The 16,246-nt window shown below is 39.4% G+C and overlaps 1 protein-coding gene across 3 annotated transcripts in view; it reads left to right on the top strand.

The window, feature by feature from the left end:
• Positions 1-16,246, top strand: part of LOC306842606 (CD151 antigen-like) — a 72,966-nt gene that overhangs the window by 31,790 nt on the left and 24,930 nt on the right. For all 3 annotated transcript variants that reach the window (XM_079373565.1, XM_079373566.1, XM_079373567.1), the window contains exon 7: positions 6,085-6,246. In XM_079373565.1, coding sequence (XP_079229691.1) covers positions 6,085-6,246 — 162 coding nt within the window. The remainder of the gene's footprint in view (positions 1-6,084; positions 6,247-16,246) is intronic.

Genomic DNA, 16,246 nt, shown 5'->3' on the forward strand with positions numbered 1-16,246 from the left:
TGTTTTTTATTTTATTTTTTTAGCTTTTTTGTGCAATTATTTCAAGACCACATGTATAATTTTTTTTGTCACTGGTGTTACCTTCTTTAGCAATATTAAAAGTTTTTTATGAAATATTACAGAAAAATAATGAAATTGCAAGAAATAAGTATATTGTGTTTTATTTAATGTGACCAAAACAGACAAAAACAGTTAAGTAACACAGCACAGTAACACCAGTGACACAATGAATCTCCAGTGACATTCATAAGACCTCATATACTGATCTTCACTGGTGTTACCCATAAGGAAGATAACACCAGTGACAATTTTCATGAAAAATGCATGTCTGCTGCAAGGTATCAAACCACATGTTGTTGATCATGGTATACTCACTAAATGAAGTAGTTTAATCCATTTGTATTATTGTTTTTTTATATATATACAATTCTCTAACAATAAATAGGTCATACCAGTGACATCAACTAAAAGCTTCATATGAAATCATGAGATAAATGAGAATTTCTATATAACTGAAAAGAAACTGAAAAGAAACAGTGGACTAAACATGGACCTTTTTTCATAGATCTTTAGAAAATAGGAAGGAGGAAGTCAAGTGATGTCATCAGTGTGATTTATTTATTTATTTATTTTTATTCCAAAATAAAAGACTTTTGTTAAGCAGTAACACCAGTGACACAACACCAGGGGACCACTGTTTTTTGGTATTTTGTTTTTTTTTTTTATGCCATGTACATCATATATTTTATAGTTATGAATAGACCTTTGTATTTGAAATGGTAGAAAATCCTGTTTTTGACCTCAAAATAAAGCACTTTCCCGCTGTACATGGCTGTGGAGACAAGCAGTTTTGTGGTACTTGGAATTCTATATGATTAATAAAAAAAAATAATACCACATTGATGGCTCAGGACGGTGTAATTGTTCAAATAACATATTGTTTCATTTTAAAATATATATAAAAAAATTGTAACCCTTATGTGTATTTCAATTGTAATATTTATGTAAAATCTAGGGACAGAAAAGTGGACGTTTCTGTTGAATGACCCAGGTATCACTGATACCAACTGATGTATCTGAATTTTTTTCCTAATATTTAACCATTGACTATAGCCTTTCAACATTACAGTAAAATTACAGCTATCAATTTAACATTTATTAGACTTTAAAAAATAACTTGTAATTTAAGTGAACTTAAAACAATCTTCACATAACACCATTATAATAAATGTCATATAGCTACCTGTGCCTTTCAGCAAGAAAATATAGCCTAATTTAACAAAGTTATCAAACACTAAATTCTAAATAAATAAAGCTTAAAACTACAGAAGTTATTGATTTCCTCTTTTTAATTGTGTTCTTTGATTAACAGACATCACAGCACCTGGTTATTAGGTTATTTTGGCTGCTACTTTAAAAACTGCCGCCGCTGAACTTCATGCGGACCTGACACTGCTTTTATATCTGACTCATAAATCATAAATAAAAAAAATTAAAACTTACTTGCACAGTTTTAAGGCAGCTTTCTTTTGTAACTTCATAGCTTAACTGATGACATAACTATGACATTGCATACTCGTAGTTTAATTTGGGTTTGAATATGATCCAGTGCTTTAATATAGCCTACTTGAGTGCACACAGGCACATTTGTGCGTACAATTGAAGAGCACGTGCTACGAGCACAGTTTAACGGCTGACAGGACAGGAAGATTAGTTTTTTACTGACATATGGCCTGAGAACATCTCATCTGACCACAGTTCACTGATATTCTACTGAAGCTCATCGTCACCGGTACCGTTTCCGTGCTCGTTTGACTCACGCCTGGCACTGAGGTGAAGTTGGAGCGCGCGTCTGAAAAGTGTCCCGTTTGATGTGCTTGAAAAGACGTTCTGCGTCTGAATAAACACAATTCTTTAGCAGTTTTGAGTGGGGTGGCCAAACCTAGCCCCGCCCCTGCGTTAATTGCGTTAAATATTTTTAATGTGTTAAACTGAAAAAATCACCTGCGTTAACGCGCTAATTTTGACACCACTACAATAAACATAGTATAGTGATTTTGTTGACCTAGTTATAAGTAATTTGACACCTATGGACCAGTGAGGTCAGGATAAAACTACTGATAGAGGACAACTTTTGGGGAAGTCGTGGCCTAATGGTTAGAGAGTCGGACTCGTAATCGAAAGGTTGCGGGTTCGAGTCCCCGGCCGGCAGGGATTGTAGGTGGGGGGAGTGAATGTACAGCGCTCTCTCCACCCTCAATACCACGACTGAGGTGCCCTTGAGCAAGGCACCGAATCCCCAACTGCTCCCCGGGCGCTGCAGCATGGCTGCCCACTGCTCCGGGTGTGTGTTCACGGTGTGTGTGTGTGTGTGTGTGTGTGTGCATTTGTTCACTACTCACTGCTGTGTGTGTGCACTTGGATGGGTTAAACGCAGAGCACCAATTTCGAGTATGGGTCACCATACTTGACAATACGTCACGACTTTAAACTTACGAGGAAGACTTAACCGCAGAATGTTCCACTGAGGCCCATTGCTCTGTTTTTTCCCTGAACTCCTCACTGCTCTATGTGTCAAGTTCTGCCCATATAGGTGATTTTCACATTTTACAGTATGAGACATCTCCATCCTGCAATGAAACATCAGTCATAGCAGACCTCATAATAGAGGATAGATGAGTGACTGGAGTATGCTGTAGTATAACATCGAAGGTTGTGCGTGTACTAGAGTTGTGCAATTTGGGGAAAAATATCAAATTGCGTTTTTTTTTTTGACAGATATTGCGATTGCGATTTGATTTGCGATTTTAAATTTGCAAAGTCAAGCTTCAGCTCAATATTGTCAATAATGTGCAGTACAGTATGAGTATCATTTCCCTGCTGAAAAAACTAACAAAAAACAATAGAAACAATCACATAAATTCTTATAGTTTCCATAAAAACCATTACAAAATTCCTTTTTGTTTTGGGCATTATTCCAATTAGAATTACTGTTGTTCTATCGATTGCCACCTGCTAGATTACCTCCCACCAACAGAATGCATCAAATACCAGTAGACACCATTATAGTTTACATTAAAACCAATACAATTCCCATTATAACCCTTAAATTCATTACATTTTCTATTGTTTTGGGAGGGGTTCTACTGTTTTTTGTTTGTTTTTTTCTGCAGGGAAGATTATAATGGTATTAGGCTACTACTTTTACAGAATTACTGAATTTCACAGGAAAGATTTATTTTTTATTAATAAAGAACTGTATTTCTTTAGTCAATTATTAAAGTATTACATGTTATACGGGCTGATTTATTCATTTTTAAGTATTTGGGATTTTAAGAACAAGTGGGAAATGTGCTGAATGTTTAATTTCATCCAAGTTAAATTGGCAAGCAGTTGGACTTAATTTACATTCGTTTTAAACGCTGAGCCAGGCGCGAGTTGACACAGGTTGTGCGCGTGCGTCAGGCCTCGTCCGTATTGCCAGATGTGCTTGTGAGACACTTGCTGAGCAGAACCGGGCGCGAGACCGTGAGTATAAAAGAGCATTACGAGACAGGCTGTGTGCAAACGGCTCGTCCGTGAGGAGACAGGCAGAGAAGAGCGAGTATGAGAAGCATTCAGAGACACAGGCTGTGTGTGCAGTCTTCTGAATTAGTTAACATAAACTTATTTCAAATTAATCTGTTGGGGAGATAAAATGTGTAAGATAACGTTCATGTAGCCTACTAATAAAAACATCTAAAAATGTATCTTATCTCCAGTACTGAAACCAGAACCGATAAGGGAGCTCTTGATGTGCGTTGTGATGCAGCTCTTGCAAAATTACCTTTTTTGTTCGTTGTCTGTCATTTCAAAGCTGAAGTTACATAGGTTTTTCTTTAGTTATAATTTGCCTAACTTTCGATCTGACCGTTTTTAAATGGTGGGTGTTTTACGCAGTTGGCTAGAGCAGTGCTGATCGGGGGAGAACGGAGGTGCACTCACTCTATTGGTTAGTAAGACCGCCACTCAAGGCTGACAGTCATGCATATGCTCAGGAACAGAGTAATATCGCATCCACATCGCAGGCTTTCGCAACGTCAACGATTTGGGTGTACTTAACAAGTGTCCCCCGCCCCCAATGGAAGGAAGTGGTAGGCAACTTTTAAAAAGTGTATTTCGTCTTTCTGGAAATTATGCACTCAAAGTCCCTCCCCAAATGGAAGGAAGTGATAGGCAACTTGTTCTATTTAAAAAGTGTCTTTCGTCTTTGTTGTACGTTACTGGAAGTTATGCACTCACAGCCCTAAGAGTTAGCTTCTCAGCAAGCTGCACCACAAGGTCAGTGGAGAGGGAGGATCTTTCTCCTCCTTCTTTGGACAAAGTTTTTGCCTGCTCCCTGTGTTGACCTTAAAGATTGCTGCTGCAATCTTTACATTTGCCTCCACATCAGGATCTCTTTACCCAAGTAATTTTGCATAGTTTCATTCAGCCATGGGTGAGGTTGCTAATGCACAATATAGAGCTGTACTCTAAAAAGAGGCCATCCAAACTAATGGACCCTTATAATCTAGTACCTTCTCAGGAAGTATCAGCTATACCATTGTATGCGCCAATTGGCTGACAAAACATTTTAGTGTACTCATTAGAGCAGGTCCGAATACCATTTTTTTGAGCTTCAAAGCTTCAGTAGTAATCGACACCGAATATTCGAAGCTTCGGCGGGAGGGGGCTGAACATATTCTTCTCTTTAATAAAGGCAGGAATCTCTGTGTCTGTCTATCTGTTTGCATTTTTATTATGTCTAGAACCATTCATCCAATTGATTTAACATGTGGCGGGTGTGCCGCTGCGGACCCAAGGGAGTGCAGTGTCGCATTTTGGTGCAATATGGACACGTGACACGTTTAGAATTAATAAACTTTTAATAAACTACAGAACAGCATGAGCTGGAAGAGGTGCACCTCTCAGGCCTTATATGGTCCAAAAACGGACACTGCACTAGTGATACAAAACACACAGGTGTGCTAAGAGCAATACTTTTAATAAGGTAGCCTGACATTTTTCTAACAAACAAATCATGCCCAAATCAGAAATTAGCAGCACAGTAATTACTGACACCGTAAAGGGTAGGCTATTTAAATAAAAAGAACAAAAAATTAATTAATGAAGTTCAACGAACTGTAATAAATAAAGAACACGATAGCATACTTTGATAACTGCATCACACATTTTAATTTACTAACAGTTTAAATAAAATTAAATGAATTCCCTTATATACAATTAAAACAAACTATAATAGGCTAAATAGAACAAAGTAACATTGGCTGGCTAGACAGCTCACATTTCAATAAACTATTTATTTACAAAGTCAAACTTTCAAATAAATCACAATCAGGTTGCAAGCTATTGAAGCTACCTACTAGGGCTGTGCAGTTATTCGCATGCGATTCTCATGGGCATCTCGTCAGTAACTACGGCTCTGTGTATTAGCCGGCTTTACTGATGAGATGCGCATGAGAATCGCATGTGATTAATGCTACCTACTTAGTCTACCTACACTTTTTTCATGTTGTGTGCAAGGAAGATGAGTTTGTCCACATTTTCAGGTAAAAGGGAACTTCGGGTCTTATTTACGTAACTAGCTTTTGAGAAAATGTGCTCTGACAGAGTTGAAGTGGACAGAATGCAAAGGAGGTGTTTGGCTGCAAATGCCAGTTTAGGGTAGCGGTCACTGCTCACCACAGCTGAGGTCTTCGGCATTTTTGCCTTCTCTTCCAGATGAACTGAATCATGACGTTTACTCATGGGCGATTCATATTCAAGTGCGAATGAGAACCATTTCGCAGGGGATGCCATGTCTTCGGGGGGAAAAAAACAAGAATATTCGAATCTCAAAATTGAAAATCGAATGCCAACACCCTAAACTAATATTCGAATAATAGAATATTCTGGTCCAGACCTAGTACTCATTTACTTACTCATCTCTCTTCTACAAACAAGTGATCCTTAATCAGTGTACATTTGGAACTACACTGTTCTTTAACATTACTTCATTAAAAGTTATTCCTACAGTTAGCTAAGGATTGCTTTTGTTTCTGTCAGTTCAAGTGCTGTGGCAGTAACAGCTCGTCTGATTGGGTGGAGAGTGTTTGGATCCGCTCTCGTGAGGCTGATAGTCGGTTGGTCCCTGACAGCTGCTGCAAGAGCCCAGTCATTAAGCTGTGTGGTCGGAGAGCTCACCCCTCAAATATCTATAAAGTAGAGGTGAGTGTACCACAAATTACATCCTTGCACTGAACAAAAGGTGAAGTTGTTTCTGATTGTTCTGTTGGATAATAAAGACCCTTTCTAACATTGAACCATACAATTGCTATAACTATTTCCCAAGAAAACGTTCTACATTTGCTTTTCTCAAAAGGCTTTCTATACTTATATGTATACCCACCACTCATACATAGGGCTAGGTAAATTATCAAATATTTTCCTAAAGAGAGTGTCATTAAACTAGAGAGAAGGACATGAAGCAACTGATCATCTGCTGGTGTAGCTGAGAAATGGGACTGTAGAATATAGTTGTGGTCCAGAAAACTGTGTTAAGCCCGGTACACACCAAGCCGACTTCAAAGAACTAGCGGCGACGAAAGCCGATGGAGTTGTCGCCTCCATCGGCAGCGTCGGACAGAAAAGCTGCACGTGAACACACCGCACAGACTTCAGCAGTCTGCAAACTGAACACGTGCCTTTTGCGCCTGCGTGAGAGGAGTTAGCTGTCTATATCTAAACCAAAACAAAAATATACAAGATAAACGCAGATATGCGAAACGTAAACGAAGCAGTGCTTGCTTACCATTTTGAATATCAGTAACGTTGATAACTTTCATTATTTTAAGCAGTTCATGTTGTTATGAAAACATTTGAATATTAGAATGCTTAGGCAAGATCATGTCACATAAAAAAACAGCCTTCATTTACCTGCCTGTTTTCATCACTTTCGCTATAATTCTCCTGCACGGACTCCTTCACTAAACTGAACATCCAATCAGAGTTCACGCTCTCACTGACGGTCCGTGACGGCTCAACGCTGATTCAACATGTTGAACCGGACAAACTACTGCCGACGTGAGCCGGACGAGAGCCTATGAGTGGAACACACCAAACAAAATTGCCCGACCATTGTTCGGCATCGGCCCGAAGTTGACCAACTGCCGAACATTGGCTTGGTGTGTACCAAGATTTGGAAAGATTTTGTATGAACTAGTCATTTGTTAAGACCTATGGACCAAGAAACCACTGCGTATTAGAAAAAATCATTATGCTGACAAAAACTAACAGTCTAAAGGCTGTTTCACACTGACCGCAATATAAAAAAGCAACGTGAATCGCCACTGAACGGCGCTTTCACACCGAGCGTGAAATGATTGATCGCCTCCTGCTAATTCACGCCTGCATGCTAGGTGGCACCGACAAGGGATGTAAATTTCCTCAGCTTTGTATCTAGTATATGGGCCACTGCTCAATATACAGGTGCATCTCAAAAAATTGTAACATCTTGAAAAAGTTCTTTTCAAGTGAAACTTTCTTACATTCTAGATTCATTACATGTAAAGTAAAACATATCCGTTTTTTTGTTTTAATTTTGATGATTAGAGCTTACAGCTCATGAAAGTCAAAAATCCAGTATCTCAAAATATTAGAATATTTATACTTACATACTTATATGTATGTGTACTCATATTTACATTTGAGTTTCATTAAATGACCATCCCTACAATATAAATTCCGGATATCTCTTGTTCTTTGAAACCACAATAATGGGGAAGACTGCTGACTTAGCAATGGTACAGAAGACAATCATTGACACAAAGAGGGTACGTCATAGAAGGTCATTACTGAAAGGGGTGGCTGTTCACTGAGTGCTGTATCAAAGCAATTAAATGAAAAGTTGACTGGAAGAGAGAAATTGGGTGCACAAGCAACAGGGATGACCGCAAATACTATCAAGCAAAGCCGATTCAAACACGTGGGAGAGCTTCACAAGGAGTGGACTAAAGCTCAAGTCAGTGAATCAAGAGTCACCACACTCAGACGTCTTCAGGAAAAGGGCTACCAAGTCACTTCTGAAAAAGAAACAATGTCAGATGCCCGTCTTACCTGGGGTAAGGAGAAAAAGAACTGGACTATTCCTCAGTGGTCCAAAGTCCTATTTTCAGATAAAAGTAAGGATGTATTCACACCTGTCTTGTTTGGTTCGATTGAACCATTTGGTTCAAGTTCGTTTCCCCTCTTGGTGCAGACCTTTTGGGCAGGTGTGAATACAGCAATCGCACTTTGGTGCACACACCAAACAACCGCACTGAGACCCAGCTGAATAGGTGGTCTCTGTCCGCTTCCAAACAAACTCTGGTACGGTTCGTTTAAGGTGTGAATATGAACCGGCCTCTATCCGACCCAATTGCAGAAAGCACACTCAGAAATAGTAAGGAGATATTTGAATTATTTATTAATAAACTAGTGTGTTCTGAGTCAGTGTCACAAAGGTGAAGTTAAAAATAATTTCTCGCCATCTCCTCATTGGACACTTCTTTAGAAAGAAATTCATCTTTACGGATTATAATGAAAGAGTTTTTGAATATGAATTATTTATTTTTGTAGTAATTTAAATCTTTCTACAGATATATTCATCATGTCTAAGGAAAATTATTATCTTCCAGTGATTCTGCTTCAGTGTGGAAAGGTATGAAACATATCACCAGTTACAAGTGATAACTGGTGATACACCATCCCCCAGCACTTTGGAGAATCAACAACTAGCAGACGACTTGAACGAGTTTTATTGCCGGTTTGAAAAATCACCCCACACAACCAAGTCCCCAAGTGTTGAAGTCCCCTTAACACCTCTCCACACAACCATTCACACCTCCAGCAACCCCCCTCTCCCCCACACCTCCAATTCAGATAAGCAAAGATGTATGCCAGGTCTTCAGAAAGAACAAAAGAAGGAAATCACCAGGCCCAGACGGTGTGTCACCAGCCTGCCTAAAAATCTGTGCTGACCAGTTGGCCCATATCTTCACACAGATCTTCAACAGATCACTGGAGCTGTGTGAAGTCCCCTCATGCTTCAAACGCTCCACCACCATCCCCGTCCCAAAGAAACCCAAAATTACTGGACTTAATGACTACAGACCTGTGGCTCTAACGTCTGTGGCCATGAAATCATTTGAAAGACTGGTTTTGGCTTATCTAAAGGACATCACTGGACCCCCTGCTGTTTGCCTACAGAGCAATCAGGTCTGTGGATGATGCAGTCAACATGGGACTGCACTTCATCCTGCAGCATCTAGACAGACCAGGGATTTATGTGAGGATCCTGTTTGTGGATTTCAGCTCCGCTTTTAACACCATCATCACGGACACCCTTCAGAATAAACTGACACAGCTCTCCGTCCCCACCTCCGTCTGTCAGTGGATCAACAGCTTCCTGACAGATAGGCAGAAGTTAGTAAAGCTTGGTAAATTCACATCCAACACCCACACCAACAGCACTGGAGCTCCTCAGGGCTGCCTTCTCTCCCCACTGCTCTTCTCCCTCTGCACGAATGACTGCACATCTAGAGACCCCTCTGTCAAGCTCCTGAAGTTTTCAGACGACACCACCCTGATCGGCCTCATTCAGGATGGTGACGAGGAAGTTCAATCTGCCACAGGAGCTGCTGAAACCGTTCTACTGTGCCATAATTGAATCCATCCTCTGCACGTCAATAACTGTCTGATTAAGCTCAGCTACCAAATCTGACCTCAGAAGACTACGGAGGGTTGTCCGGACTGCTGAGCGAATCACTGGTACAACACCTCCCCACTCTCCAAGAACTGTACTCATCCAGAGTGAGCAAAAGGGCTGGTAAAATCACTCTGGACCCCTCACATCCAGCACACTCCCTCTTTGAACTGTTACGTCTGGATCGACGCTACAGAGCTCTGAGCACCAGAACGACCAGACACAGGAACAGTTTCTTCCCTCAGGCAATCCATCTCATGAACACTTGACAATAAACGCAGAACACACAAATCTATTATACATTATTTATTCACCACACTTACTTATTTTTTATTTTTTCATTTCAAATTTGCACATATCAGACCTGTACACACATAATTGTCTATATTATAGATTGTGTTTTTGCTGTTTTGTACATTGCCTATTTGGATATAGGCAATGTACTAATAATATATATTATTTTATTATCTTTGTCCTGTCCTGTCGCTGTCTTTCTGTTGCACTGTGGAGCTTCTGTCACTAAAACAAATTCCTCGTATGTGTAAACATACTTGGCCAATAAAGCTCATTCTCTCAATATTCACTGAGTTTTGGTTCATTTTTATGAAGTGCTCCTGTTCAAGACCGGAACGGCAAGCGCATCCTATTAGTTTTCTTTATTTTAGAAAAGCACAACGTTTTCTTGATAATGTGAGTGCACACAAATAAAAATAAACCTTTTGCATTTCCGAACAATGTATTATTCTTACCTTTATGAGCAACAATTACGGCATATTTAATTTGTTTCCACTGATGTCCTGAACCGCGCTTCAGTTTCCACTCTCCGCACAAACGACTGGATATGCACCTAATATCGCACATTTATCTAGGTTAAATGTTTAAACTAAAATTTTGATACGCTTTATGTATTTTATATCTACAGATTTTAATTTCAGCAAGTCTTATTACAACATTATATGACATTGTCTCATATGATGCTCATAAGTTTCTTCATATTGCGTTAGTACACTCACCTAAAGGATTATTAGGAACACCTGTTCAATTTCTCATTAATGCAATTATCTAATCAACCAATCACATGGCAGTTGCTTCAATGCATTTAGGGGTGTGGTCCTGGTCAAGACAATCTCCTGAACTCCAAACTGAATGTCAGAATGGGAAAGAAAGGTGATTTAAGCAATTTTGAGCGTGGCATGGTTGTTGGTGCCAGACGGGCCGGTCTGAGTATTTCACAATCTGCTCAGTTACTGGGATTTTCACACACAACCATTTCTAGGGCTTACAAAGAATGGCGTGAAAAGGGAAAAACATCCAGTATGCGGCAGTCCTGTGGGCGAAAATGCCTTGTTGATGCTAGAGGTCAGAGGAGAATGGGCCGACTGATTCAAGCTGATAGAAGAGCAACTTTGACTGAAATAACCACTCGTTACAACCGAGGTATGCAGCAAAGCATTTGTGAAGCCACAACACGCACAACCTTGAGGCGGATGGGCTACAACAGCAGAAGACCCCACCGGGTACCACTCATCTCCACTACAAATAGGAAAAAGAGGCAACAATTTGCACGAGCTCACCAAAATTGGACGGTTGAAGACTGGAAAAATGTTGCCTGGTCTGATGAGCCTCCATTTCTGTTGAGACATTCAGATGGTAGAGTCAGAATTTGGCGTAAACAGAATGAGAACATGGATCCATCATGCCTTGTTACCACTGTGCAGGCTGGTGGTGGTGGTGTAATGGTGTGGGGGATATTTTCTTGGCACACTTTAGGCCCCTTAGTGTCAATTGGGCATCGTTTAAATGCCACGGCCTACCTGAGCATTGTTTCTGACCATGTCCATCCCTTTATGACCACCATGTACCCATCCTCTGATGGCTACGTCCAGCAGGATAATGCACCATGTCACAAAGCTCGAATCATTTCAAATTGGTTTCTTGAACATGACAATGAGTCACTGTACTAAAATGGCCCCCACAGTCACCAGATCTCAACCCAATAGAGCATCTTTGGGATGTGGTGGAACGGGAGCTTCGTGCCCTGGATGTGCATCCCACAAATCTCCATCAACTGCAAGATGCTATCCTATCAATATGGGCCAACATTTCTAAAGAATGCTTTCAGCACCTTGTTGAATCAATGCCACGTAGAATTAAGGCAGTTCTGAAGGCGAAAGGGGGTCAAACACAGTATTAGTATGGTGTTCCTAATAATCCTTTAGGTGAGTGTATCTCATAACTGCAAATAAGTAAAAGAATAAAAATTGCACTATGAAAGATCTCCATGATTAGCCTGTTTTTGCACTTCCTGTTTTCCCTACTTGAGAATTTCTGTCCAATGAATGGATGACCTTAGCACATGTGTGGTTTTGTTTGACATTTTTGGTTCACTTGCAAAAAGGGCAGTGTGAAAGCGAACTGCACCAAAAAAAAAAAAAAAAATCAGCATTGTATTTGGTCCGGAACAAAGCAGGTGAACTAGTGGACTTTCCTGGTGTGAATACACCCTAAATTTTCTACCCTAAAGGTCTGGAGTCTGGAGGGAGACTGGAGAGGCACAGAATCCAAGCTGCTTGAGGTCCAGTGTGAAGTTTCCAAAGTCAGTGATGATTTGGGGTGCCGTGACATCTGCTGGTGTTGGTCCATTGTGTTTTATTAAGTCCAAAGTCAATGCAGCTATCTACCAGGAGATTTTGGAGCACTTCATGCTTCCATCTGCTGACAAGCTTTATGGAGATGCTGATTTCCTTTTCCAGCAGGACTTTAGCACCTGCCCACAGTGCTAAAACCACTTCCAAGTGCTTTGCTGACCATGATAATACTGTGCTTAACTGGCCACCCAACATGCCTGACCTGAACCCCATATGGAATCTATGGGATATTTTTAAGAGAAAGATTAGAAACAGTCGATCCAACCATACAGATGAGCTGAAGGCTCACTAGTGCCTCAGCAGTGCCACAGGCTGATCGCTTCCATACCACACCTAACTGATGCTGTAATTTGTGCTAAAGGAGCCCCGACCAAGTATTAAGAGCCTAAATGAACATACTTGAACTTTTCTGTTTTGCAAATCCTTTTTTTGATTGATCTTAGGTAATATTCTAATATTTTGAGATACTGGATTTTGGACTATAAGTATCTCTATAAGACTATAAGACTCTAATCATGAAAAAAAAAAAAAAAAAACTTTTGACAATTTACATGTAATGAATCTAGAATATATGAAAGTTTCACTTTTTGAAATAAGTTACAAAAAATTTTACTTTTTCACGATATTCAAATTTTTTGAGATGCACCTATACAACATTAAATTAATTTAAATAAAGTTTGGTTCTACACCAGAAACACAAACAATCTATAATGCTTACAAGAATACATCTTAAAATAAATATAAATAGAGATACAATTAGCATCAAGCTACATTTGAAAATGTATGTGATTTATGTTTTTTTGCATAAAACCCACTTTAAACCATTATTTATCAAGTGCTCGTAATAACTTCCGATTGAGAGCTGAAGTGGATTTTTATTCTATAATAGACAGACATGCATCCTTTGTACGTTTTATAATGGATTGAACGTGAAACTTGCTTATCATTTGTCATAAACATCCTTTATTCTTATTTAAAAAATGAGCTGCATAAAACAGAAAATATATTGTCATAATCATGTCTATTTGCTTTTATATTTCATGAATAGAAAAATGTTTCTCTCATTTTCTTTTTCATGCATAATGGCAGGAGTTATTATCCCATGATTGACAGATCTTGAGTGAACGCGCTCTGACCCTTAAAGGATTAGTTAACTTTTAAAAAAACTTTTGCTGATAATTTACTCACCCCCATGTCATCCAAGATGTCCATGTCTTTCTTTCTTCAGTCGAAAAGAAATGAAGGTTTTTGATGAAAACATTTCTCCATATAATGGACTTCAATGGGACCCAAACGGTTCAAGGTCCAAATGACAGTTTCAGTGCAGCTTCAAAGGGCTTTAAACGATACCAGACGATGAATAAGGGTTTTATAAGCACAAATGGAGATGCACAAACGGGGGAAGTCGTGGCCTAATGGTTAGAGAGTCGGACTCGTAATCGAAAGGTTGCGGGTTCGAGTCCCCGGCCGGCAGGGATTGTAGGTGGGGGGAGTGAATGTCCAGCGCTCTCTCCACCCACAATACTCCCCGGGCGCTGCAGCATGGCTGCCCACTGCTCCGGGTGTGTGTTCACGGTGTGTGTGTGTGTGCATTTGTTCACTACTCACTGCTGTGTGTGTGCACTTGGATGGGTTAAACGCAGAGCACCAATTTCGAGTATGGGTCAAATTTTGACAATACGTCACGACTTTACTTTACTTTACTTAAATGCTCGCCTTGCTCTGTTCTGTGATGCGCGTTCGTGACGTCACGTAATACGCAATTACGTTGAAAAGGTAGCCCTTTGAAGCTGCACTGAAACTGTCGTTTGGACCTTGAACCGTTTGGGTCCCAATGAAGTCCATTATATGGAGAAATGTTTTCATCAAAAACCTTCATTTCTTTTCAACTGAAGAAAGAAAGACATGGACATCTTGGATGACATGGGGGTGAGTAAATTATCAGCAAAAGTTTTTTTAAAAGTGAACTAATCCTTTAACACTCGTGCACGTGGAAGAAAACGGACAGTGCTTTTCAGATCAAGTTCAGTGGAGAATTCATAGAAATTACAGTACCTTGCGAAGTATTCATACCCCATTCATTTTTTTTCATGTTTTATGTTGCTGCTTTATATTAAACTGCTTTAAATTCATTTTTTCCACATAAATCTATATTCCATACACCATAATTGTAAAACAAAAAACTAATTTTTAACATCTTTGCAAATTTATTAAAAATACAAAAACTAAAATAATTCCATTGCATTAGTATTCATACCCTTATATTGCTTGTAGATGTTACTACACTTCGAGTGAAGTTAACCTGTGGTAAATTCAATTGAATGGGTATGATTTGGAAAGGCATACAGTTGGGCAAAAAAGTATTTAGTCAGCCACCAATTGTGCAAGTTCTCCCACTTAAAAAGATGAGAGAGGCCTGTCATTTTCATCATAGGTACACTTCAACTATGAGAGAGAATGGTGGGAAAGAATCCAGGAAATCACATTGTAGGATTTTGGTAAATTCCTCGGTAAAATAAGTATTTGGTCACCTACAAACAAACAAGATTTCTGGCTCTCACAGACCTGTAACTCCTTCTTTAAGAGGCTCCTCTGTCCTCCACTCATTACCTGTATTAATGGCACCTGTTTGAACTCGTTATCAGTATAAAAGACACCTGTCCACAACCTCAAACAGTCACACTCCAAACTCCACTATGGCCAAGACCAAAGAGCTGTCGAAGCACACCAGAAACAAAATTGTAGACCTGCACCAGGCTGGGAAGACTGAATCTGCAATAGGCAAGCAGCTTGGTGTGAAATCAACTGTGGGAGCAATTATTAGAAAATGGAAGATATACAAGACCACTCATAATCTCCCTCGATCTGGGGCTCCACGCAAGATCTCACCCCGTGGGGTCAAAATGATCACAAGAATGGTGAGCAAAAATCCCTGAACCACACGGGGGGACCTAGTGAATGACCTGCAGAGAGCTGGGACCAAAGTAACAAAGGCTACCATCAGTAACACACTACGCCGCCAGGGACTCAAATCCTGCAGTGCCAGACGTGTCCCCCTGCTTAACACTTTAACCTTCAACCCCATTTAGGGCCTCGCAGGTGAAAATAACCTACCTGAATTAAAATGGTAACAGTTTGTGACAAAGTGTGCTTACACAAACAAATTAGGTATCTTTGGAAAGAAGAGACTCTGGGCTTTACTATCTATCATCCAGAGTTGATAATGCTCAAAAAGATAAAAGTTATAGACACTGACGTGCCTTGAAAAATATTTTTCCACACTGAATGTTTTTTTATTTCATATACAAATACATGAAATAAGTCCTGGAGCAATCCAGAAAAGTAATGGATCGAAAGCCATGTGTCTCATCAGTTCATATTTCAAATTTGAAGAAGATACCATGAAAAATGAGATTCCTGCAATATTTTTTCTGAAACTATTTATAGTCCCCCCACCCCCCTGTTTGAGGAAAAATAACCACCAAATGGATTGCAGAATTATACAAGCTATTTTAGTCATTATACATGTTCCTGCATAGTTTTTCAATTATAAAATAATAGACAGATTTATTTGAGCACTAAAAAATACTAAAATAATTATTTGAGTAATAAAAAAGGAAAAAAAATAGAAAAAAATGCTTTGTATATAGTATGTATACTGAAGTATTCTTCGTTATTCGTTATTACAATGATAAATATCACTGCCAGACGTGAAGTGATATTGCCAGACATGGTCATAGAGTCAGTAAACACACGCTGATGTGCTTCCATTCAGATTATAATCAAACAGATGGGCCATATAATCAATAATAGCTGATCAATGAATCACAATGATAGC

Source organism: Barbus barbus (assembly GCF_936440315.1).
Source record: "Barbus barbus genome assembly, chromosome: 23".
NCBI lineage: Eukaryota > Metazoa > Chordata > Actinopteri > Cypriniformes > Cyprinidae > Barbus > Barbus barbus.